At 35.2% G+C, this 25955-nt stretch overlaps 2 protein-coding genes across 2 annotated transcripts in view; both read left to right on the top strand.

The window, feature by feature from the left end:
- LOC125826369 (putative disease resistance protein RGA1) overlaps positions 1-25955 on the top strand; it is a 188488-nt gene that overhangs the window by 40567 nt on the left and 121966 nt on the right. The window lies entirely within an intron of this gene.
- LOC125826990 (putative disease resistance protein RGA1) lies at positions 11630-15289 on the top strand. The gene is given in 4 exon segments (XM_049506345.1): positions 11630-12056; positions 12779-12960; positions 12962-14799; positions 14854-15289. Coding segments are annotated over 4 exon segments (2883 nt in total).

Here is a 25955-nt window from a genome sequence, read left to right as displayed (position 1 = left end):
TCGATGCATTGCAAAGTACGAATGACATGCATTTGAAAGCATATGTACCATATGGACAAGTAAACGTGGTCTTTTCCAGATCCTCGGGTGCAATTATGATCTGGTTGTAAACTGAATAGTCATCTAAGAAACAATAGTACTCCTGCCCTACTAACCTATCAAGCATTTGATCAATAAAGGGAACGGGGTAGTGATTTTTCTGGGTAGCATCATTAAGTTTCCGGTAATCCATACAAATTTGCCACCCTGCCACTGTTCTAGTAGGAATTAACTCATTCTTTTCATTCCTTAACACAGTCATACCTCCCTTCTTGGGAACACATTGCACCGGACTTACCCACTTACTATCAGAGATTGGATAAATAATTCCAGCATCTAACCACTTTATCACCTCCTTTCTTACAACTGCTTTCATTAAAGGATTTACACTACAAAAAAAACAGCATTTAGCGACTGACGAAATCCGTCGCTAATCTATGATTTTTCGTCGCTAAGCCGGATTTGCGACGGATTTGCGAAGGATTGTTGGTTGTTGCTATTTTGCTCGCTAGTAATCTCTTAGCGACGAAAAATGAGTTCCGTCGCAAGTTTAGCGACGTATTAGAGACGAATGATATTCGTCGCCATTTGTTAGTGACGGACTGATCCGTCATTATACTTATATAGTTCGTTGCTAATTTCATAATTAATTTCGTCATTTCAAATAAATTCGCGACAAAACTTATGTCACTAATTCGTCACAAAATATTCTGTTATTTGAGCCAGCATATTTGCCACTAAAATGTTTCATTGCTAATCTATCGCCAATATTTTTTTATAGCAACAACCAAATCGTCATTAAATTTGCTGCTAACAATTTTCTTGTAAAATAAATTAAATAACAATTACTAAATACCTCTAAAATAACAAACATTCATATAAAATAATATTTAGAGGGTTCAAAATCTATAGATAGCAAAATCTAAATCACATACTTTTGGTGGAAAACATCAAAAGCAATCTGTCAACTATTCTCAAGAGAACCTACATTCATCAACTATTGTTAGCGCACAATTTATACTTTTCAAAAAGACAGACAACATAAAAATAGAAGACTAATCAATGAGAGTAAGCGCTTGATGTACCCGCTCCTTCATAACCGGAAGAAAATGATTAGTAAGGACAGAAATCATTTGCTTTACAAACACATCCATATTTCTTGTCGATGTTGATTGAGAAACTAAAGGTTCTACAAATGACGAGGCACAAAGATTCTGCCCGTAGTAAGTTCTTGCTTCAGATTCAAGACCGTATATTCTTCGCTCTTTTCTCCCCCGGCAGCTTGATAGTATGCTTCACATTGATCAATATTAGATTGAGAGGTTGTTTGTTTCCGTAATATTTCTTCATATTTTTCCTATAATAAATTAAGATAAAGAGAAAACATTAAAGATTAGGAATAAAATTATAATGGAAGGAATTGGCCTAGAAGGACATTTTACAGTACCAAATCCTCCACTTATCAGAGTAGTGTTAGACAAATTGGCTATACTTAAACTTCCTATATGGCTTACAGAAGTTGATATCAGCAAGAATCTTGATAAAGAAATTCAGATCAGGGTACTTCATCTACAATAACAATAAAATCGGTTCAAAAGTCTTTTTTACTTTCTTAAACTACATGTCAAATCAAAACCAGACAAACACATTGATACAGAGGAAGTATTATTAATGATCTGATGATAATAGTTTTTTGTGAATATGATGACAGGCTAAATATGTAGAGATGGTTTTGAGAGAGGGATTTTCACATCCAGGTGTAAATGGAATCATGCTTTGGACAGGATTACATTCTAATGGATGTTACCAAATGTATTTAACATATACCAATTTTCATAACCTTCCTGCTGGGGACATAGTTGATAATTTGCTGAAAGAATGGCAAACTGGTGTGGTGCAAGGTGAAACTGATGAACATGGTTCATTTAGCTTTTCTGATTTTTTTAGGTGAGTACAAAATCAATGTCAAATTTGGAAAACATAACAGCTAATTCAACATTCTCACTATGCAGAGGAGATGACACCAAGCACTTAAAGGAAATTACAACAAGAGAAAAAGCGAGATTCATAGATAAAAAAGAACATTAATTTATAGAAAGTGATGCCTTACAATCTGGAGGAATTTATCAGCTTTACTAGACAAAAGGCAAAAACACCACCCCCCATTACAGCTACAACAGATGATTTATGCATTCACTATTCTACAACATTATGAAACTCAGGCAGCTACTCATGACATTGCCCAGCTTCATGGGTTCCACTACCACACACCTCACACCAACGGGCTGCTTGTTGTACCATGTTTATCGGAGCTTGATTTAGAGCCAACTATTTAAACTATAGGTTCAAGTTATGTTGCATTGCATCTATCTTGGCATTTATAGTCATAGCTTGATCCACATCTAATATCCCTGCAACTTTGTGGGTTGTGGTTCTACACATTTCACCCCCATACCCTTAGTTCCCTTCAGACAGTTTATCTAGTAAGTCGAAGAGCTCTTCACGTGTTATAGCCAAAGCATGTCCACCTGTTGCACTATTAAGAATACCTTTTGCATTATAATCTAGACCCTCAAAGAAAGCGTGAGCTAGTACCTCATTTGCTTGCATGTGGTGCGGGCATGCATTCAACATTTGTTTAAAACGCACCCATGTTTGGTACATATCCTCACCTTGCTTTTGAACAAAATTTATTATCTCACCCCTCAACTTGGCGGTTTTCTTGGAAGGGTAGAATTGAGTAAGGAATTTCCTTGCTAGACCATCCCAAAAAGTGATGGAATTTGGTGGTTCAGAATCTAACCAACGCCTTGCAACTCCTAACAGCGAATATGGGAAAAAATTTAGCCTTACATAATCCGATGAGACTCCTATTGGGGTTTATGTATTGGTAATCTCTATGAAGTTCCTAAGATGGCTTTGAGGATCCTCAAGGGAGAGACCAGTAAATTGCCCATTAGTATGGAGAATATGCACCATGCTCTGCTTAAGTTCAAATCTACCCCCCGGTGGAGGTTTTCTAATATTCGATGCTAGGTTTGAGGTGAGTGGGACTGCCACATCACGAACTGGTCTTGCAGGTATAACAGGTGGTATTCCTTGATTATTCAGATTCTCTGGGTTATTGTGATTCTCCGAGATATTCAAATTTTCTGAGTTATTCATATTGTCTTGATTTTCATCATCGACGTGACCCAGCGGACCTAATCCCAACTCTCCTTGCCGTGCCATCTTCCTGCACTGGCGTAAAACTCTTTCAGGTTCGTTGTAAGGTTCTACAAGATAGCCTTTTCTGAGCCAGACCTGAAACTCCAATGCCTGCAAGAAACAAGCTAAGATCAAGTAATTAATAACTGAAGAAACTAATTGTAGACTTAAGAAGATTGAATATAAATCAATTTCTAAGTCCCCGGCAGCGACGCCAAAAACTTGTTGCTTCCCACAATACACGCAAGTATACGTGGTCGCACAAATAGTATAGATTCTTTAAGAACCGAGTTTTCGTTCCCAAGGGACTTATGATTAACTTATATTCACTCAATTCTACAACTAAACGTAATAAGTAACCTTTTTGAAGAGTTGATGATTTATTTAAGTAACTACTACTAATTATGCACTAAATGACAGTAACCGATTGTGAACGACTTTGTTAATATGTTTCAAGCAAGTTTAAAAGTAATTCCAGGGCTGCAACATATAACAAATATCATGCATCATATCATTGGCTTAGAATTAATTTCAATTGTCAAATTACTGTTTATAGGGTTAATAGTGTGGTCTGGGTGGTCCGCCTCTCGCCGCCTACCCCAGCTAGCTATCTAACTACATCGTTGAGCGGGGATAGATAAACTAACTGGCGAGCATTTATATATTATCCTATTTCATAACCAAGCAAGGTGTTCATCTGGGCGTCACTCCTGAACACTAATCACCTCAATTTAATGGGTGGACTGAGCTCTCTATATTCTCTGGTCTATCTAATCTCTCCTCTCCTGATTTGAGATTAGACACTAGATTTATTTTATGGTGCTCAAGCATAAAATAGTAAAACAAGAAAATAAAAGTAATTTGAATTGACAATCGAAGATTAATTCATAAAGCCTCAAATATTCAACATTCAATTCGTAGCTACAACCCCAGAACTAGGGCATTTAGCTACTCATGCTAATAGAAATCAATAAAAAATAATCGTTCATACAAAATTTGGAAAATAGAAGAGTTAAGGATTACAAACTTGAATTTTTGCTCTTGCACACTAAACAAAGATCCAACCCTAAAAATGTGGCCCAAGGGATGTATTTATAAGTTTAGGAAAAGTTGGGAACGAATCCTACTCAAATTAGAACTCCTATTTAAAATTTTAAAGCTAAAAAAATCAGAAAAGGGATAGCGTGTCGAGCCACCATCTCGCCTAGCTAGAAGAATTTTCTGAAGTTTTGGGGTTGGCGCGGCGCGCCTAGTAGTGCGCCCCAAAACTGCCTCTGAGGTTTCAGCCTTGGCGCATCGCGCCTAGCAGCGCGCCATCAACACCTCTCTGAAGTTACACCAGTGGCGCGCCGCGCCTACCAGTGCGCCAACCACTGGTGGTTTGTGCCTTAGTCATTTTCTTGTGCAACCTTGATCCATCTTCCATCTTCCATCTTTCCCATCTACATTCCGTCAATAGTACCTGAAACACCTAATTATGTGTGTAAGCATGCAATTATCACAAGTTTAACCAAAAAATCAAGCTAATAACTCAAGATCGTCATCAAACATCATCACTTCATGGGTCAATTTCGACTACTTAGGCATATAAATATGACTAAGATCATAGGACTTTCTTTTAGGTCTTATTTGTGAATATATCACAAGAGTTTTGAGAGCAGCCATTATAGAGGGAAAAGTGAGAAAGTGCAGATTTTCGCACCAACCCTAGAAGCAAATTTCAAATCGTGATTCCCTCTTCGTTTCTTGTCCGATTGAGCTGATTTTTGGACATCCTGTTCTTTTCAACTTAATCTTTGATTGAGAACTGAGAGATGGTGATTTGTAGTCCTGTAGCTCCAGATTTTAGCTCGTGAAAGTAGCTGCGATTTGGGTATTTTAGCTCCTTTTGTTTCTCTAGTTTTTGGTGCTATCTTGTAGTTGTGTTGCTCATTGTTTGGCACTTTGTGGTGTACATTTTGGAGAACACTTTTGTGATCTTGTTGATTATAGTGGAGCTGTCACGCCCCGAGCCTACACCCTGGGCGGGACCGGCACCCGGAGACCATTTCTGGCCCCAAGCGAACCCTTGGCCTGACTTTCTTAACTCGGCGGAAACCTAACTCACCCGAATAACTCAATGCAATGCAATATTACAAAACAACTCAACTGATAAAATATGGCCATAAGGCAACTCGAATCTCAAAATAGAATATTTACATATATATATAGATGAGAGACTCAAAACTAACTGACTGACTGTCTGTCTATGAAGCCTCTAAAATACAGAGATGGATGTTGGGACAGACCCCGCAACATCCTAATAAAACCAAAAACTAAGAACACAAAATAATTGAGTCCTTCGGAATGCAAGGAGGCTCACCACTGACTCTGGAGTGCTCAGCTGGATCAACGACGGGCCGGATGCTGATCCGGGGTACCTGAATCTGCATCATCAAACGATGCAGGCCAACTGGCATCAGTACAAGGAATGTACGAGTATGCGAGCTGGAAAACTAAGCAACAAAGGCTAGAAGGAAATCTGGAAGAAACTGAATAGCTTACCTGGCTCAACTCAACTCAACCTGACTGACTTCTTTCAATATAAGGCAATTTAAAACAAGTGCGATATAAAGAAAAACTGCTTAAAACATGCTATAAACTCTGTGTGTATACAAAGATACAATAAGCCTGAAATGTATGTAGAAATACAATGAACTGATGTATATAAAAATACAATAATCTCTGTGTATGAAAATACAATAACTACTGTGAGAGTTTCTCTAACCGACAACCATCACATAAGAGCTATAGTGATGATACAGCGATCGACCTCATGCTGCCAGAGCATCTTATACCCGGCTAAAGGTATAAGACCTAAACTGCCTAATGGATCCACTAGTCTAATCTGAAAAGGATTCATCTAAAAGTATGATCCTTTTCTACCTATGGTGGCTAACATGGTTCTATGGGGGTTGTGGGTTCTTAGAACGCTCCCCCAATTCGGTGCTCGATACTACTCCCAAAAATGTACCGACTCTTATGTTTTTAAAACATAGTTATTCCTGCTGATATGAGATGATTACTCAAAAACTAGCCCGAAGGCCCTTTTGGAAATCTCAGTTTCCAACCTTATTTAAATGTAAAGACATTTCTTCAAAACTTCTTTGGGAATACATAGTTCCCTAATAACTTTGAGAAACGAACTCAACTTTAAACTCATGACTTAACTTGAAACTGAGACTCTTACTCGACTTGAAACTTGAGACTCTTTCTCGGCTTGAAACTCTATGCTCTTTTTCTTGACTTCTAACTTCACTTGACTTGGAACTATCTTTCCTTGAATCGGAATTATGAATTCAAGGTGTTCGACCACATGTTATGGAGGGATTCTTGAACGCTTAGACGTACTTTGGAGTGTCGGAAACAACTGTAAAACATAGGTATAATACTTTGGAACTTGCTTGAGAAAGTGAGAAAAGGAATGGGGAAACTTGGCTGAGACTTCAGATTTCTGGTGACACAGATGGGACTTACGGACACCATCGACGGACCGTAGATGGACTTACGGTCCGTACTGCAGGTCCGTAGATCGCGTCAGAGATTTTCCCCAGAATTCATTTAAGAAAATGACTAAGTGTTGACCTACGGTCCTGACTTACGGTCCGTAGATCAGGTTATGGACCGTAGGTCGTGCCCGTAGATCGATGCCCCAAAAACCCAACTTCTGTCCCGATTGACGGTTGACCAGTACGGACCGTCAATCGATCTACGGTCCGTAGGTCACGCCCATAGATGGGAATCGACAGTCAAAATTCGCTGAAAATTGATGGTGAATCAACTTCAAATGGTCATAACTCTTAGAATCATAATTCCCTCAACATACAATAGGTTCAACTTAAATACACAACCCAATCATGTCTCACAACGAATAATAACTTCAACAACAATTTCAACAACATCAACAACAACTAACAACTTCAACAACTTCAACAACGAATTCCAATCTTTTCTCAAATCATAGAATAAGCTTGGTGTGTGTGAGGGAAAGGATCAACCCACACGAAAGACTCACATACCTTGATAGGGATCACCCCCGACGAAATTCCACAATGATCTTGTTGATCTCCTCTTTCTTCTCTTCTTCTTCTTCTCCTTCTTCTCTTCTTCACTCTCAAGAACCCTAACTCTTTCTCTTTCAAAATGGGACAAAAAATGATCCAAAGATCATCCTAATACAACAATATGAGCTCAAAATAAATGATTTGTGAAAGGACCAAAATGCCCTTAAATTTCCGGACGGATTTCCCTTCCAATTGCCCAACTTCTACAAGGCATAACTCCCTCATACGAACTCAGAATCGAGCAAACTCGGTGGCGTTGAAAAGTTTATTCCACGAGCTTCGCAACCATAACTGGAAATACTCCTAAATCATCCCGAGCTAGGAGTTACGACTACTCAAAGTTGGCCAAAAACTCACTTTCTCCCATACTTGGCTAATTTTCCAGATTCTAAATTTTTCCAAAAAAAAAAAAAATGACTATTTCCAAATTTCAAGCTCCTTCTAAGCCACTTCAAATTGTCGGATGTTACAGGAGCTTTGGCCTTGTGGTTTTTACTCTTCACACCGAAGAGGTTTTCCACGTTAAATTTGGCATCTCTTGTGTTGATTTATTTTTCTTGCTTGGTTGATTAGTTTGCTGCCCAAACTATTTTATTCTTGCATTATTTTTCCTTCTCTTAGTTCAAATAGAAAAGGAAAGTTTTGACTTGGGTATTATTCCGCTGCTATCCTGTCATGCATATTTATTTTGTGCTTGCCTTTCCCAACAATGTCTACTTGTTTAATTTTATACAAATTTAAGTGTCTTCTTTTATACATCAAAAATTGTGTTATGGTTTTGCCCTGATTTTCTTGCTTTATTTGAAGTTTATTTTTTCTTTAAAGAAAAGACAAAAAAGTATCATAAATGTCTTTACTTTTCCTGAAAAGAAAATATAATATTCTTTCATATTTGAGTTATTCTTTCAAAATAAATGTTTTTTTTTGTCTCCCAACAACAATGTCAAATAAACTCTTACTCGATCTCTCTAGTCCATATTAATTAAGTGAATTGTTGAGATTTGATACACCACTTAACAAAAATATTTAAAGACATAAATTAATGACTACTTTTCACTATTGCCCTTTTGTTTATTCTCAAAATATTCTACTAAAATATGTAAAGTAGTTAAGATCCTCATTAAATGAAAGGGTAAATATGAAAAAAAAGTTTCAATTATTTCCTTGAAATTTGAACAATTTACCTATTTTGAACTACTCTTCCCGTTCATTTTTAGTTGTCATGTTATGCTTTTTGAAAGACAATTTGATTAATTTTCAAAGTAAAATTGCAATTAATTTCTTGCATACATCATAAAATGTTGGTCAAATTCTTGTTTTGAAGTTCTTGGTCTAAGCTTTGCCTCTAACACAATAGTTATGAGCATCTCATAAATCAACTATCTCTTGCCCATAGGGTATAACTTATTTTTGGAAGTCTTTGGGCTAATTAAGTCTTGCCTCTAAGATAGAAGTTATAGAATATCTGATAAATCAAGACACAATGTGGTAGTGTCAAATCTTGTCCATAATGTGTAACTTGTTGTTTTGAAGTTTTTGGTCTAACTCTTGCCTTATAGAAAGAGTTATAGGGCATTTCATAAATCAAAACACAATATGATCATAGTGCCAACTCTTGCCCATAAAATATAACTGTTCTTTGAAAGTCTTTGGACCTCTAAGGCAATAGTTATAGAATATCTGATAAATCACGACACAATATGGTAGTGTCAAGTCTTTCCCATGAGGTGTAACTTACTGTTTGAAACTATTGCATCTAAAATAAGAGTTATAGAGCATCTCATTAATCAAGACATGTGTTCTTTGAAAGTTAGGGTTAAGTATCGCCTCAAAGACAAGAGTTATAAGAGTATCTCATAAAATTTTAAATCAAACAAAATATTTATAGGTCATGGAAAAGATAGAGAAAAAAAGGAAAAAGTAATTTGACGTTTCAATGAATAGAAAACTTGGTTATTAAACGATAAAATAAATATAAAAATACTTTTTTTTGCCAAAAAAATAAAAGTGGTTATTTATTGCCAATTTACAATATAGATGGATATGCTATGCCATTTTTTCAAAAAAAGTTGTACAAATGGGCCCATAAACTTCACATGTCAATCTTATAAAAGGTCTCACACAATTATTTTATGACATTTGAAACTCAGAATAAAACTTTTTGTATAAGTATATTATAGTTACAACTTTAGGTTTGTTACTTTTATGCAACAAAACACTAGTAGTTTAGGTAGAGTGTTTATTGAGCGGTTCGGTTGGATATTCACACTTGATGGTTTGGTTTATTTGTTATCGAATGTTAATGTACTAAATCGTTAACCAAAAGAATAAGATATATATCAGTTAACAATTTTATTTATGGGATTAATTGATAACAACTCACCTATGAATTTGTATTTTAGGCTGCTGTAAGTAATAAAAAAAATGAATATTCAACTACCACACAAGAAAAATGTAGGTGGTGGGCAGCTGTGGGTAATCAATAAGGGAAAGAAAATACATGAAAGCTGTGCCTCATAGTTATGTGGAGAACTTTGACAGAGAAAAGTCTTTGTGGTGGGCAACAATGAAAGACATGACCCCATGGCCATGTGCAATAGTTTCCCTCAAATGCACCCACACATAATACATAAACGTGTATTATGTCACATGGGCACACGTGTTTACTTATTTAATTTTATACTAATTTAAGATTTGGCAAACAAAGATTTAAATTTCTAAAAATTCATAAGCTTACAAAGAGAAGGTCATCTTCAAGGAAGAACACTGCTCAACTCAACAAAGGGACCTAATAGATTGGAGAAGAGTCTTTGTTGTATTTTGAGCTTTGTGTCTTACGTGCTTACACTGTAAATCTACTCCTAAGTTATAAAGGATAGGAGATCATTTGCTTGTCTAAGTATTTAGTTTAAGTCATATTAAATAGGGTTAGTTAGTCGAATCATCTAATTAAGTTTTGGTCAAGCCTTGTTACATCATTGTTTGATGTTCTCTTGGGTATAGTGACGGGTCGTGATTTTACTCCCTTGAGCAAGGAGATTTTCACGTAAAATTATTATGCCCGATTTACTTTGAGCAATTTGTTTTCTGCACTTTTACTTCAGCTACTGTTCTTGCTGAGTCAAGAAACCTGGTCCGTTGACCGATAGTGGATACATACATTCCAACAAAGAGAGATGGGCCCATGGTGGAATAATTGAGTTTCAGCTTTCCATATTTCATTCCAACATCTAACTTAGATTCATTGCTAACTCACAACAATTCCAGTAATCTACACATATATCTAATTTTAAGCTCAACATATATATATGGCTGAAGCTTTCCTTCAAATTCTGCTAGAAAATATCACTTCTTTCATTCAAGGGGAACTTGGATTGCTTCTCGATTTTGAATAGACGTAAACAATAGTAAAACTGAATAAATCATCTATATTTACACATAAAAATTGCAAGTTATAGTTTTAATATGTATGCAATTTTATAAATTGTTCAAAAAAAATAAATTAGAAACCACACGATATATATATATATATATATATACACTTAATGTTAAGCAACTCATATTTCAAATATTGTATTAATTTGTGTTGGATTTATGTAGTAACAAATAACTTTCTCGAAATAATTTGTAAGCTAATTTATTTAAATAAATTTAATACTACAAATATAAAACATAAAATCAAAAAATTAAACAAAATAATTAAAATAATTTGAGAGATATTTTTGTCTTTACATAGACTTATCTCATGGTATTATATCCAATGTATTACTAATACCTCCAAATGGAAGGTATTAGTAATACACCCTATAATACCATGTAAGAGATATAACTAATTCATAGATTAGTTATATATAGGCCCAAATTCCTATCAAATATAGTACTAAATAATACCATACATAATATAGATTATTTATTTTAATGTGGCCTACCAAACGACCGCTAAAAGAAATGAATATTCAACTACCACACAAGAAAAATGTAGGTGGTGGGCTGCTGTGGGCAATCAATAAGGGAAAGAAAATACACGGAATGAGCTAGCAGTACTGCAGAAAGCGTGTCTTATGGTTCTGTGGAAGACTTTGACAAAGAAAAGTCTTTGTGATGGGCAGCAATGAAAGCTTTACATGACCCCATGGCCATGTGCAGTAGTTTCCCTCAAATGCACCAACACATAATTCATAAACGTGAGTTGAGAGATTAACAAGATAAAAACTAGTGTTTTTTTTTTTTGAAAACTTTCTGTAGACAGAGTTGAAAGATTACCCCACAATAAAAGATTTATGGCTGAAGCTTTCCTTCAAATTCTGTTAGAAAATTTGACTTCTTTCATCCAAGAGGAAGTTGGATTGTTTTTTGGTTTTGAAAATGAGTTCAACAAGCTTTTGAGCACGTTTTCTACGATCCAAGATGTGCTTGATGATGCTCAGGAGAAGCAACTGAAGGACGAGCCACTAGAAAATTGGTTGGAGAAACTCAATGTTGCTGCATATGAAGCTGATGACATCTTAGATGAATGTAAAACTGAGGCAGCAAGACTCAAACAGACTAAATATGGGATTTATCATCCAAAGGCTATCGCTTTCCGTTACAAGATTGGGAAAAGGATGAAAGAGATGATGGAGAAACTAGATGCAATTGCTAAGGAAAGAAAAAAATTTCATTTGGAAAAAAGGATCATAGAGAGACAAGCTGCTAGACCGGAAACAGGTATTAATCTTAAATATTTTTTTAGACACATTAGTATTACAACAATTGAATTAGTTTATATTCATTATTTGGCAATTATTGAAAACATGAGTCCAAAATTTTTCGCTAATCTAACAAGAGGTGGATCCAGATTAAGACTCGTAATTCTACAACTTCCATCTAATTTATTGAGTTCAAAATCTATTATTTGTATTTATTGTTCTTAATATATATATATATATACTAGTTTTCGAACACGTGCATTGCATGTGTATACAATGCTAATTAGTATAAATACTTCTAAAATATAAGTGTACGATGAGTAAAATATAAGCTCGAATTAATAAACGATTATATTCAACTTAAATTATCATCATTGCAAGGCACATCATACAAAAAAATTGTTATCAAGTGAATTTCAAACGTAGTACTACAATGACTTCAAATATACAATTCTTATAATATATCAATTATTCAACTTGTTAAGAGTATTTTTTTTTAATATGTCACAACACATAATTTAATTTATTGAGTTCAAAATCTATTATTTGTATTTATTGTTCTTAACATATATATATATACACACACATGGTGTAAGTCAGAAGATATGGGCTCAGATAAATCCATAGCTTACTCATAGGATATGCCCCCAAGTCTAATACAAAAAAATCATCTCTGCTTTTTGCTGACTCCTATGGAGCTTGAGTATAACAATATTCTCGTGTGGACATTGCTTGGAACAGGTTTTGTTTTAAGTGAACCACAAGTTTATGGAAGGGACAAAGAGGAAGATGAGATAGTGAAAATCCTGATAAACAATGTTAGTAATGCCCAAGAGCTTTCAGTCCTCCCAATACTTGGAATGGGGGGACTAGGAAAGACGACTCTTGCCCAAATGATCTTCAATGATCAGAGAGTTACTGAGGCATTTCAAACTAAAGATTTGGGTTTGTGTCTCAGATGATTTTGAGGAGAAGAGGTTGATTAAGGCAATTGTCGAATCTATTGAAGGAAAGTCACTACTTGGTGACATGGACTTGGCTCCACTTCAAAAGAAGCTACAGGATTTGTTGAATGGAAATAGATACTTTCTTATTTTGGATGATGTTTGGAATGAAGATCAACATACGTGGGATAACTTAAAAGCAGTCTTAAAGGTTGGAGCACGAGGTGCTTCTGTTCTGGTCACTACTCGTCTTGAAAGGGTTGGATCAATTATGGGAACTTTGCAACCATATAAATTGTCAAATCTGTCTCAAGAAGATTGTTGCTCGTTGTTTATGCAACGTGCATTTGGACAGCAAGAAGAAATGAATCCTAACCTTGTGGCTATTGGAAAGGAGATTGTGAAAAAAAGTGGTGGTGTGCCTCTAGCAGCCAAGACTCTTGGAGGTCTTTTGCACTTCAAGAGAAAAGAAAGAGAATGGGAACTTGTAAGGGATAGTGAGATTTGGAATTTGCATCAAGATAATAGTTCTATTATTCCTGCCCTGAAGCTTAGTTATCATCATCTTCCACTTGGTTTGAGACAATGCTTTGCATATTGTGCAGTATTTCCAAAAGACACCGAAATGGAAAAAGAAAAGATAATCTCCCTCTGGATGGCGCATGGTTTTCTTTTATCAAAAGGAAACATGGAGCTAGAGGATGTAGGTAATGAAGTATGGGAAGAATTATACTTGAGGTCTTTTTTCCAAGAGATTGAAGTTAGATCTGGCAAAACTTATTTCAAGATGCATGATCTCATCCATGATTTGGCTAAATCTCTGTTTTTGGCAAGAGCATCAAGCAGTAATATCCGTGAAATAAATGTAAACGAGTACTCACATATGATGTCCATTGGTTTTGCTAAAGTGGAGTCTTCCTACTCTCATTTGCTCGTGGAGAACTATGTCTCGTTGAGGGTGCTTAAACTGAGTAACTTAGAACTCAATCAGTTACCGTCTTCCATTGGAGATCTAGTACATTTAAGATACCTGGACCTCTCTTACAATAGAGAAATGCGTAGTCTTCCAAAGCAGTTATGCAAGCTTCAAAATCTGCAGACTCTTGATCTACAGTATTGCACCTCACTTTCTTGTTTGCCAAAAGAAACAAGTAAACTTGGTAGTCTCCGAAATCTTTTACTTGATGGTTGCAATGAATTGACTTGTACGCCACCAAGGATAGGATCTTTGACATGCCTTAAGACTCTAGGTTTCTATTTTGTGGGAAGGAAGAAAGGTTTTCAACTTGGTGAACTAGGAAACCTAAATCTCTATGGCTCAATTGAAATCAGACACCTTGAGAGAGTGAAGAATGATAAGGATGCAAAAGAAGCCAATTTATGTGCAAAAGCGAATCTGCACACTTTAAGCATGAGTTGGGATGATGATGAAATTCCACATAGATACGAATCAGAAGAAGTTAAAGTGATTGAAGCCCTCAAACCACACCCCAATCTGACTTCTTTAACAATCAGCGGCTTCAGAGGATCCCGTTTCCCTGAGTGGATGAATCACTCAGTTTTGAGAAATGTTGTCTCCATTACAATTAACGGTTGCACAAACTGCTCATGCTTACCACCCTTTGGTGAGCTGCCTTGTCTAGAAAGTCTAGAGTTACAAGACGGGTATGCGGAGTATGTTGATGTTGATTCTGGGAGGTTTCCATCCTTGAGGAAACTTGTTATACTGGACTTTAGTAATCTAAAAGGATTGCTGAAAAAGGAAAGAGAAAAGCAATTCCCTGTGCTTGAAGAGATGTCAATCTACCAGTGCTCTATGTTTGTTATTCCGACCCTCCCTTCATTGAAAGTTTATGTGACAGATGCCTCAAGTTTTAGGTCCACATCTAATCTTAGTTCTCTTACTTCCCTCGACATAAGCGATGACGTAGAAACTACTTCACTCCCAGAAGAGATGTTCAAAAGCCTTGCAAATCTCAAATACTTGAAAATCTATATGTTCGACTATCTCAAAGAGCTGCCTACCAGCCTGGCTAGTCTCAATGCTTTGAAGCATCTGGAAATTTATTATTGTGACAAACTAGAGAGTCTCCCAGAGGAAGGGGTGAAAGGTTTAACTTCACTCACACAGTTATTCATAGTATACTGTGTCATGCTACAATGTTTACCGGAGGGATTGCAGCACCTAACAGCCCTCACAACTTTAACAATTATTGAATGTCCAACACTGGAAAAGCGGTGCGAGAAGGGAATAGGAGAAGACTGGCACAAAATTGCTCACATTCCGTTTCTGAACATATATTCCTAGTATTATTATTTGTAATTTTTTCTTTGTTTGTGACTTCTGAGTCTCCCACACAGGTAACATTCCGTATCTGAGTATATATTCCTAAGTATTATTTGTTTCTTTGTTTGTGAGTCTTTTTGGTTCCTCCCATTAGATGTAATTGTTTGTAGGGTTGTTTGTTTGTGAGTCTCTCTCTCATTGGATGTAATTTTCTTTTTGAAACAAATCAATAATCTATTTGTATTATCCACTTTGAGAATGCATTAGTTATTTGTAAATTGTCAGTCTCTCTGTTTCCTGTCATTGGATGTAATTTTCTGATTTTTCTTTTGAAAACAAATCAACCATTTCTAAGATCCATTTGTGTTAATGTTGTAATTATTGGCTAACACTAATGTTGAATTTCTTTTCAGATCCTTGTACAACCTTATAGCTAATGAGAAGTTCGTTTCCTTTTTCATAAACAACAAAGGACCTCAGATTAACAATTTAATCTATGTTGATAATGACATTGTTATATTCAGCAATGGTAAAATCAAATTTGTCAAATTAGTGATGAAACAAATTAGCAAATATGATGCATGTGTAGGGACTCCACATAGGACACAAGTATTATTTGTTCAATTTTATGTAAGTTTAATTGTCTACTTGCAGATGTTGCTGATTCAGAATTTGAAAATTATGGGTGCCACTACATTTAATATAAACTTAGTCATGGACATCGAATTTGGGCATACATTTGTCCAGTTCGATCCATTTTGAGTTGATTTACGAATTTTTTGGTTACGTAAATAAGTATAAGATTATCTAACCATAATGAGTTTTAGACGATTCAATCAAATTCTATTGCAAAATGAGAAAAATATAAACAAGAAAAAACTAAAACTTTTGAATAGGCAATTACACCCTCTTTTTTTTTTGGAAAAATCACACCACACATCTATTTACGGTTTAATATTACAACTTTTAGATCTATTTTTTTTATATTACTACTTATAACATTTTAATTACAAGTATTAACAGATTAGTTTTAATTTATAAATTAATTAATTAATTATAAATTATTAACTAATATATATTATATAATGTTATATAATTAATAGGTGAGAGAAATAATATTAATGAGAGAGAATCATTTGTAATTATCTATTACAACTTTTAAGGGATTTTTTAACTTATCACATGTCAATCCACACCCCCGCCCTCGCGTTACTCTCAAAATATCTTTTCCATAAATATAGTAATTTATAATTGCCAAAATAAATCTTTCCGTTGATTTTCTCCTAATTAGTTGATTCTTATTTTGATTATTTTATTATTTCCAAGATAAATATTGATTACTATTCAAATACTTTTTATTTATTAATGCCTATTGTGGCCTTTAATTTTATTTTTTCTATAAAAAATATCGCTGTATGTTTTAATAGGTAATTTTCTCTCTCTTTAATCTATCTTTTTTGCTTTTCTTAATGTTTTTCTTTATTTTAAATTTTGATATTGTTTTTTTATTTTTTTTAATCTGATTTATTTAGAAAAAAAATATTTAGAAATAAGAACTCCATATTTTAAAATTTTAATTTCGTTTTTATTTTATTTTATCTGAAACTTGAATTTTAAAAAAAAAATCATTTTACTGAAATTTTGAACTCGTTTTTGGTGTGTTTTTCTATATCTAAATATATTTTTTTGTGGGTGCATTAAGTATATTTAATTCTGAAATTTTTTGTGTTATATATATATATATATATGAGATCATAAAATCTTTAATAAGGAGTTCCTAATTTTAGCCTAAATATGGTAAAAAAAAATCACACTTAAATACGGAATATAAATTGAAAAGAGAGAAAAATATAGAACTTGTATTAATTATTGCAGTTTAAACTTTTAATTACATATTTTGATTTTTGGGTGATGTATATTTCTTTTGCTACAGTTTTTGACAACAATATTATATAATATGCATTGTTTTACATTGTCAGATTTATTCTTCCCAGATTTATATCAATTGGATACCAATTTCATACATTTTTATTTTTCATTTTTGTTCTAAAATATCAAGTTGGATATCAAGTGTATATAAATTGGATACAACATTAACTTGTTTTAGGTTGTCTAAATTGGTTGAAATATTAGTTACATTTTTTTATTTTTTTTTATTTTCAAGTGGGATATATGTTGAATACAACATTAACTTGTTTAGGTTGTATAATTTGGTTGAAATCTCAACTACATGTCGGATTTTCAATTTTCCAATGGGGTATCAATACGATACCAAATTTATACAAATTGGATAAAACATTAATTAGTTTTAGGCTGGCTATTGCAGTTGAAATCTCAATTACATGTTGTTTTTTTCAATTTTACCACTGGGACGTCAGTTGGATACCAAATGTATACCAATTTCATACTAAGATTTGACTTAATTTTTCCAATTGATATCAATTGCATACCAACATTACCTAGTTTTTTAGTATACATTTGAAAAACACTGAATACACAAATGATTAACTAGCACACATAATAAATATTCTGAAATTATAATTTATTAACTTAAAAGACAAAATAAATCAAAACATGAGTTTGCACAATTAAACAACCAAATCAAAATAAACATAAATTATGTATTTATTTCAGAAGGGTAATTTGAACATGTCTTCATGTTGTGTCCCTCTTGATGACATGTACTGCACGTAATCTTAGACATCTTGAATTTCACATCAGCATATCATTTACAACGTTCAAGTTATGGTCTCCCTATAGTTCTTTTTGAATCAGGCGACAATAATTTATGCTCCGACACTTTTTGAATTGCATATTTTCCTGTTCCATCATAAATTATTGTGTCAGTATTACATCATACAAAAGTTCAAATAACTTTTATACATATGTTCTATTAGTATACAAATTTCATACCATTTTTATGCATACAAAATTCATCCAAAAGTAAAAATAAATATGTAATTTTTAAACAATTTCATATGTTATTACAGAATACAAAAGTAAAAACACATATGTAATATCAGTATAGAAGTTTCATACGATTCTTATTCACACATTTCATACCTATTTCTTGCCAAAAGTTATCAATTATTCACACCAGGATTATGCCATTAGAATACCAATATAATTCCAACTTATAAATATTAATTGTCATTTCTTATAGGGAAAATGCATAAGTACCCCCCCCCCCCCCCAACCAATGCCCGAAATCCAACTTATAAATATAGTGTTTGTTGAAGTTGTATCAACTTAAGAGAATTAATTTAATTAATATATATAAATCATAAGTGCATGTATAAGTACCCTTTATTTGATTTACTTCTATGAGCCATTTAAACTGGAAAATTGGTACAAAATATTAGTTGAATAATATGTATATTGTATTATAAAATATAATATGACAATAAGTCAACATCAATGTATTTTGTGTGAGAATGAAACACCATATAAAAAATAAATTCATATTTCAAATCAAGCCTTCTCAAATTCAAGTGCACCTAGATATCACCATCTCGACTTCTTCTTCCCCATGAAGTCCATCTACCATTTTTTGATCCATGTTTTTTATCTTTTAGTTTGTTGTTGCATCTCAAAATCCATAGACTTCTCAATGGAAGATTATGATAGGTAATGTAAGTGAAGAAACTAACATAAATTACTGTATTTTTATTTTAAAAAAAGATTAATAATACACTAAGGAGTGAATTCTTACAAGGAAGAAGCATATAGTGTTCTATCTTCTCACTTCAAATAGGGATATTGCTGACCAAAGGTTAAAACCTATAGAACGTTACTGACTTGTTGAGTTAATTCCTGCAAAAGAAAATATAAATTAGTGAAAATTGTTCTTTATACAGTGTAATATAATATCAGAAATAAACCATCTCCATGCCATCTTTTGCCAACATCTTCTGTTCTATAGTTCAAAGTACACTTCTTGTGCCTTGAACTGTCACACCCCAAAACCGGATGTGATGGCACGTGCCCAAACCCCACCGGACACGTTAGCCTAACACCCAAAAACCCGACGATACAAAATTAATAAAACAAGAATAAGATAGAAAGATAAGCGGAAGTCTTTAAATAAACTCAACATAACCCCAGAATTGGTTGTCACATGTACAAACCTCTAATATAGAATCTGAATAAAATATACAAGTATCATAGTAAAGTTCTAGAATAGAACAGAACAGTAAATATAGATAACTTGAGGGCACGTCTGGAATGAACCGCTACCTCTCAAGTAAGTCTGGAAGCTCTAATCTGAAAATGAGTAAAAAGTCGGATCTGATAGAGCTGTCGACCTACACAACTGTGTAGAAGCAAGGGTGAGTACCAAAAGCAACAGGTACTCGCAAGTAACACTAAACTAAGCTAAACTAGCAGCTACAAACAACTCCTTTCAATCCCAACCGAACCACCGAAACTTCATTCTAACAGCGAACCAACAACCTATACTACACAATTCATAATCAACAGATATATCCAACAGTGTCTCAACATCAACCTCATATCCTCATATAAGAGCAAATAGATCATATATCACATGAAGAAGGGCAAATAGGTAAAATCCACACACCACAGACAAAGATGAAGTCAAATGCGATGCAAATGCAATAATGATGTCATGTAGTCGTGATGCATGTCTGTCCTACGATACACATCTGTTGACGTAATCAGTCCGCGCTGAATACTCAAATCAGAACCCATGGGGGCCACACATGGACCATGTATCACCGCCGAAACCAGATCCCATCGACATCCAAATCACTAGCCGGAGCTAGTCCATCTCATATATCTCTAACCGGAGCTAGTCTCAACTGTGTCTCATATCCATCCATCCTCATATCAGTGTCTCAGAACTCATGCAACAGATAGTTCACACATGAGATGAATAATGAATATGCACATGTCATCAATCACAATCATATCACGATCACATCATAGTATTACACATCATCTGTCTCAATCACAACCATCTCACGACCATATCATAGTATTACACATCATCTGTCTCAATCACAACCATATCACGACCACATCATAGTATTACACATCATCTGTCTCAACATCAATGTCTGTATCAATCATAGCCTACTCATGCTCTTCTATCCCCTCAATATCAGTTATCACATGACTTATTCAACAAATTCAAGTCACATATAACACATTTAGCTCGTTTTATTCCCCATCTTTCATTTACAACAATTTCAATCAACAAATAAAATTCATCCTCAATCCCCATTACTCCCCAACACAATTAGGAAAGTAGTCATGCGTAGTCTAAGAGTTTAACAAAGTTTAGAAGTCACTTGCCTCAAAACACTTCAACTAGTAACTCAAATCTGAGTTTTACCCTTCCGAGCACGCTCCAAATCACCACAATCTATTCATAAATGGAATCCCACAATCAATACGAATCTAACAACACCAATATCGTGAAATTTGGAGAAAAAGGGTAAAATGGTCAAAAAATCACGTTTCGGAAAAATATTCTCGAAATATGGAAATTTTTAGTGAAAAATGTTCCCCAAGAAATTTAGAATCCAATAGTGAAAACCGTTTCGAAAAAGGAGTTGAAATGAGTTCACAAACTCAAATTTTCTATTAAATTCGGATTAGGCAAAAACCCCCAAATTTTACAGTTGAGATCTCAAATTTTGATGTTAAAATCCATAAATAATCGATGGAAATCAAAGATCTAAGTTGGAAATAACTTACCCAATGAATTCCTTACGAAAACCCACTTGAAATCACTTATTTTCGAGCTCTCAAAGTCTAAAAATGGAGAAATGGGTATTTTTCAAGTTGGGGGAAAATAGTTACTGGTTTTTGACTAAAAAAAGACTGCTATTGCAGCTGAAATTGCAGCTGAAACACAATAATAACACCAAAGTTTAAGTCTCCGTTGGACCCTCGGGATTCGTTCGGAATCTCGTGCACACAAACTAAATATGTACCCTCACTAAATTCGACGTTCCGGACTCAATGGAACTGTCGGAATTTGAATTCGAGGACTCCTTGACCCGAAATTCAATAAGATGCCAAGAAACTAGTTTAACGCCAAAAAAAATTCGAAACTCAAACGGAGCGTCTAAAAATTCAACCAAGACTCATTCTAGACTTAGAATCGCCTCCCGAAACCAACGGTACTCTCGGAATTTCAATCTGAGCCTCGGAACCTCATATGTTGACCAAAGTCAACTCTTTATCAAAATTTCACAACTTTAGCAACTTAGGACCTCAATTCTTCGTTTCAACTCCGTAACTTCACACAGATCTGTTTCGACATTCTAAAACTGTCGGAATTGACGAAAATCTGATCCGAGTCCCGAAACTCCAACTGACTCGAAAAAGCACTTTTTAACCAACTTTAACTCATAAAAACTCAACTTCTCAAAAACTCAACTTTTTACCAACTTTTCCTCAAACCAACTTTACAACCACAAAACATGGGACTCGGGGCAACTACCGAAAGGGCAAAATAGTCATTTCCACGAAAAATTACCAAAATGACCTTTCGGGTCATTACATCATTCACCACTAAAAACCATGTTCGTCCTCGAACATAAAGTAAAAGAAAGTACCTGAAGCCTCGAAAAGCTGGGGATATCGGACCCGCATATCATCCTCGGACTCCCAAGTCGCCTCCCTATCTGATCGATGCCTCCACTGAACCTTCACTGAAACGATGTCCTTGGTCCGGAGCTTGCGAACATGTCTGTCCAAAATAGCTATAGGCTCCTCCTCAAATGTTAAATTTGGACTCAACTCCACCGACTCAACTAAAATCACGTGAGACTCATCCGGAACATACTTCCGGAGCATAGAAACATGGAAAATTGGATGCACGACTGTCAAACTACGTGGCAAGGCTAACTTGTAAGCCACTTCTCCCATCCTCTCCAAAATCTCATATGGGCCAATGAATCTAGGGCTGAGCTTGCCCTTCTTCCCAAATCTTATCACACCCTTCATGGGCGATATCCGAAGCCAAACTCGATCACCCACCATGAACTCTAAGGGTCGAACCCTCCTGTCAGCATAGCTCTTCTGCCTACTCTGGGCAGTCAAGAGCCTACTCTGAATCACATGAACACGCTCCATATCCTCTCTAAGAATATCAGTACCAAGGGAGTCCACCTCCGCTGAATCAAACCATCCAATAGGTGATCTACACCGCCTACCATACAGTGCCTCAAAAGGTGCCATCCCAATGCTAGAATGATAACTGTTATTGTCGGCGAACTCTGCTAATGGCAAGTGCTGATCCCATCTAGTACCAAAGTCGATCACGCAAGCCCGAAGCATGTCCTCCACACCTGAATAGTCCTCTCAGACTGACTGTCAGTCTGAGGGTGAAAAGTTGTGCTCATGTCGAGTCTAGTGCCCAAATCAATCTTGACAACTTAACCCTCAAAGGGTTATTTCAAACCACCGACTAACTCATAGATTGAATCTGAATCTAAGATCTCAAAACCACAACATATTTACCATGACAAACCCCTAATCATGTAACCACGAGAGAAATTTCGGAATCAATAACCACAAAAAAAATCAAGGATGAACCTAAATCAGTCACCAAGCTCTCACAACACACGAACCATCACCGACTCTAGAAAAAAAAATTCCATTCTCATTACCACATTTCCACAAGTCTGAGTCATACTAATCTGATGCATATCCATCGAGCACCCATCTTGGAATAATCACGGTTATCTAACCCACAGATAGAAATGATCAAGTATCCAACTGATGATCGACCCATCCAAGCATATAAAACCTCTAAGGATGCCACCAAAACACTGAAGTAGGTTCTGTAATTGTAGACAACTCCAGCAACGGAAGAACTAGGCCCACGGGCCACCAAAACATCGAACCACGCCTAGCTGAACCATGCATACAGGGGCAAGATAAATACCAAAATAGCCAAAAACTGTAGCCACATACGGTAGCCTCTCTATACCTTTCCAAAAGCAAGATGACACTTGTAGAACTTCCGCAAACCTTCCACCACCCCAATACCACATCGAACCCACTATCTCTGAATCGGCCAACCCACACAAGTATTCTATTCTGCCAAGAGAGCATGAATCGGTCCATCCGATTCACCACTAGAAATCCACCCACAAAAGTAAAAACACGTCTGAGCTTAGACAGAGAATCATAATCCAAAACCATGTCTGAAATGAGGTAGGTGGTCACATAAGAATATACAGAACCGAAATTGAACAACCCAAGATATCCCTTCCACGATGTCCATAACACACCTTTCCATTCGTCTAACTTCACAATCAGCCAGTCCGGCCTCATAACAATCATAGACATACTCAATTTATCCATTTTCTCATACTTTTTACAATAATCCATTAAGGCCAACAATATCAATACTACTAGAACATCATAGTCACACCGGCCAGTTACTTTACCCTCAGACGGCCACTAGTATCCAGTCATTCTTAGAAACACATCGTTGCTTCCAAAATTTTGAATTATGGTCCTTCCTCCTTCCATTGAAGCATTCCACGATTGATATGGGTCTCACCCAATCGCTAATAATCCAAGTTCCAAATGTCATAGTACTTTTTCATTGAAATAGAACTATTGAATCACGACCAATATCGATTACACGCGATCCTTTACTTACCCAGCTTCAACTATTATTCAAACCATCGTATATCTCATGCCGAAACTTGAAGCAGTTCTTGGTCACTCCAATAATTCTGTATACTATGAGCACACAACCTCTATTTACCATCAAGGATCTATGTAATGCTTTACAACAGTCTGGATAATTCCATAAATAGAGTTATCAACCTAGTTCAAAATCCTCAATAACCATGTAGAGCTATAAGTCCTTCCGGTTGGACACTTGTAAGCCACCTACCATAAGCTGAACAATTCAAACCAACTCAAAAACTGCAGAATTCCTCATACATCAACGTTTACCACCAACACCAATACCAAGTGTTCAGAAAGTAGATGACACATCATACATTTGTGCTGAACCAGTCCACATTGCATTGTCATATCTAACATAAAAAAAGAAATTTACACAATCCTCAACTTCAAACTAAGGATCTACACGTGATGTCTTATTCCTTCACATTTCTTAACTTATATCCATCGCGCAAGACTCTTGTTCTTCCCGTAAATCATTTATCATTATAGTTTCTTGGCCAAACATCCACCGCATATTACCTTTTACCTTAAGTCAAACTTCTCAAATGAAACTTCATCGAACTCTTCTACAATCACAAGTATTTAACTGCTATAACTCAAACCATGCAAAAGTCTTTCCAATGGCTAAAAAGTTGATACAACTAATCATCCCTTACCTTGCCAACCCACATCTTGAAAAAATCAACCCGATTCCTTTTTAATCGTACCTTCTCGCTAAAATCCTTAATTGCCTTTACATGAGTATACTTGTTAAAACTTTCTTCATCCATGGCTTATTGTTGCCCATTTCTTTTGACTCATCATGAAGTCATTAGTTCCCAATATAATCATGACCATCAAAGGGTCGTACCTTGTCCTAGAAACAAGACAGGATCGATTCACTCGATCCACCACTATAACTTTCCTTATAATTAATGCTTAACTCAAGCGTTCATAGTAGCAACCACTTGATTTCTCAATCGAGAATGCAACATCAACCTTCTGACCCGATTAGGTGAAACAGTTGACAACTCAAATTTCTCCGCTTCCATATATCACTAGTACCACATCATGAACAACCTCAATTCTTCGTTTCAACTCCGTAACTTCACACAGATCCGTTTCGACATTCTAAAACTGTCGGAATTGACGAAAATCCGATCCGAGTCCCGAAACTCCAACTGACTCGAAAAAGCACTTTTTAACCAACTTTAACTCATAAAAATTCAACTTCTCAAAAACTCAACTTTTTACCAACTTTTCCTCAAACCAACTTTACAACCACAAAACATGGGACTCGGGGCAACTACCGAAAGGGCAAAATAGTCATTTCCACGAAAACTTACCAAAATGACCTTTCGGGTCATTACATGAACTCACTCAACCTTAAATTGCCAAATTTAAGAGCATATATATAATTTGATATGGTTGAAATAATACAACAAATGTGGGGTGATTGAAGAGATTTAAGGTGTTATAAATATTTGTAGAATTTAGCATAGTCATTTAAAGTGCAAGTTGAAATTGATTGACAATGAACCTATTTGAATGACTTGATTATTCCATATATGGAAAATGATTGTCCAAACCTGTAAATTTGAGCATCTAAATATAGTTAGTAGGTAGACTGTATAATAAATTATAATTTAAAGCTAGTAGATGCAACTTATAGTAATTCAAAAGGTCACCACTGAATTTTAACATTTTCGTCGAGTAAGAAAAAGAAACAGCAATAAAAAGTTTAGAAATATGTTCATCCAAATCAATAAGTAAAAGTAGTGACATAAATATTTTTCATACGATCTCTAGATAAATGAAGTATGATGCTTACCTATATGATGCAAATGTTGCTGGCTAACTAAGTAAACCAAATCAAAAGAGCAATGATTGCCTCATGGGAAAAAATTATAGTGCACAGCTTACAAAAAAATATGAAAAAGGCTAAATCAAGTGAGAATCATCTATGTATATAACATTAATAGTAATGTCAAGAACTTAGGCCTTTTTATATAAATTCTATAAAGAT

Source organism: Solanum verrucosum, unplaced genomic scaffold, assembly GCF_900185275.1.
Source record: "Solanum verrucosum unplaced genomic scaffold, falcon-dt-bn FXZP01000060.1, whole genome shotgun sequence".
NCBI classification, from domain to species: Eukaryota; Viridiplantae; Streptophyta; class Magnoliopsida; order Solanales; family Solanaceae; genus Solanum; species Solanum verrucosum.
This window is presented reverse-complemented; position numbering and strand designations above follow the sequence as displayed.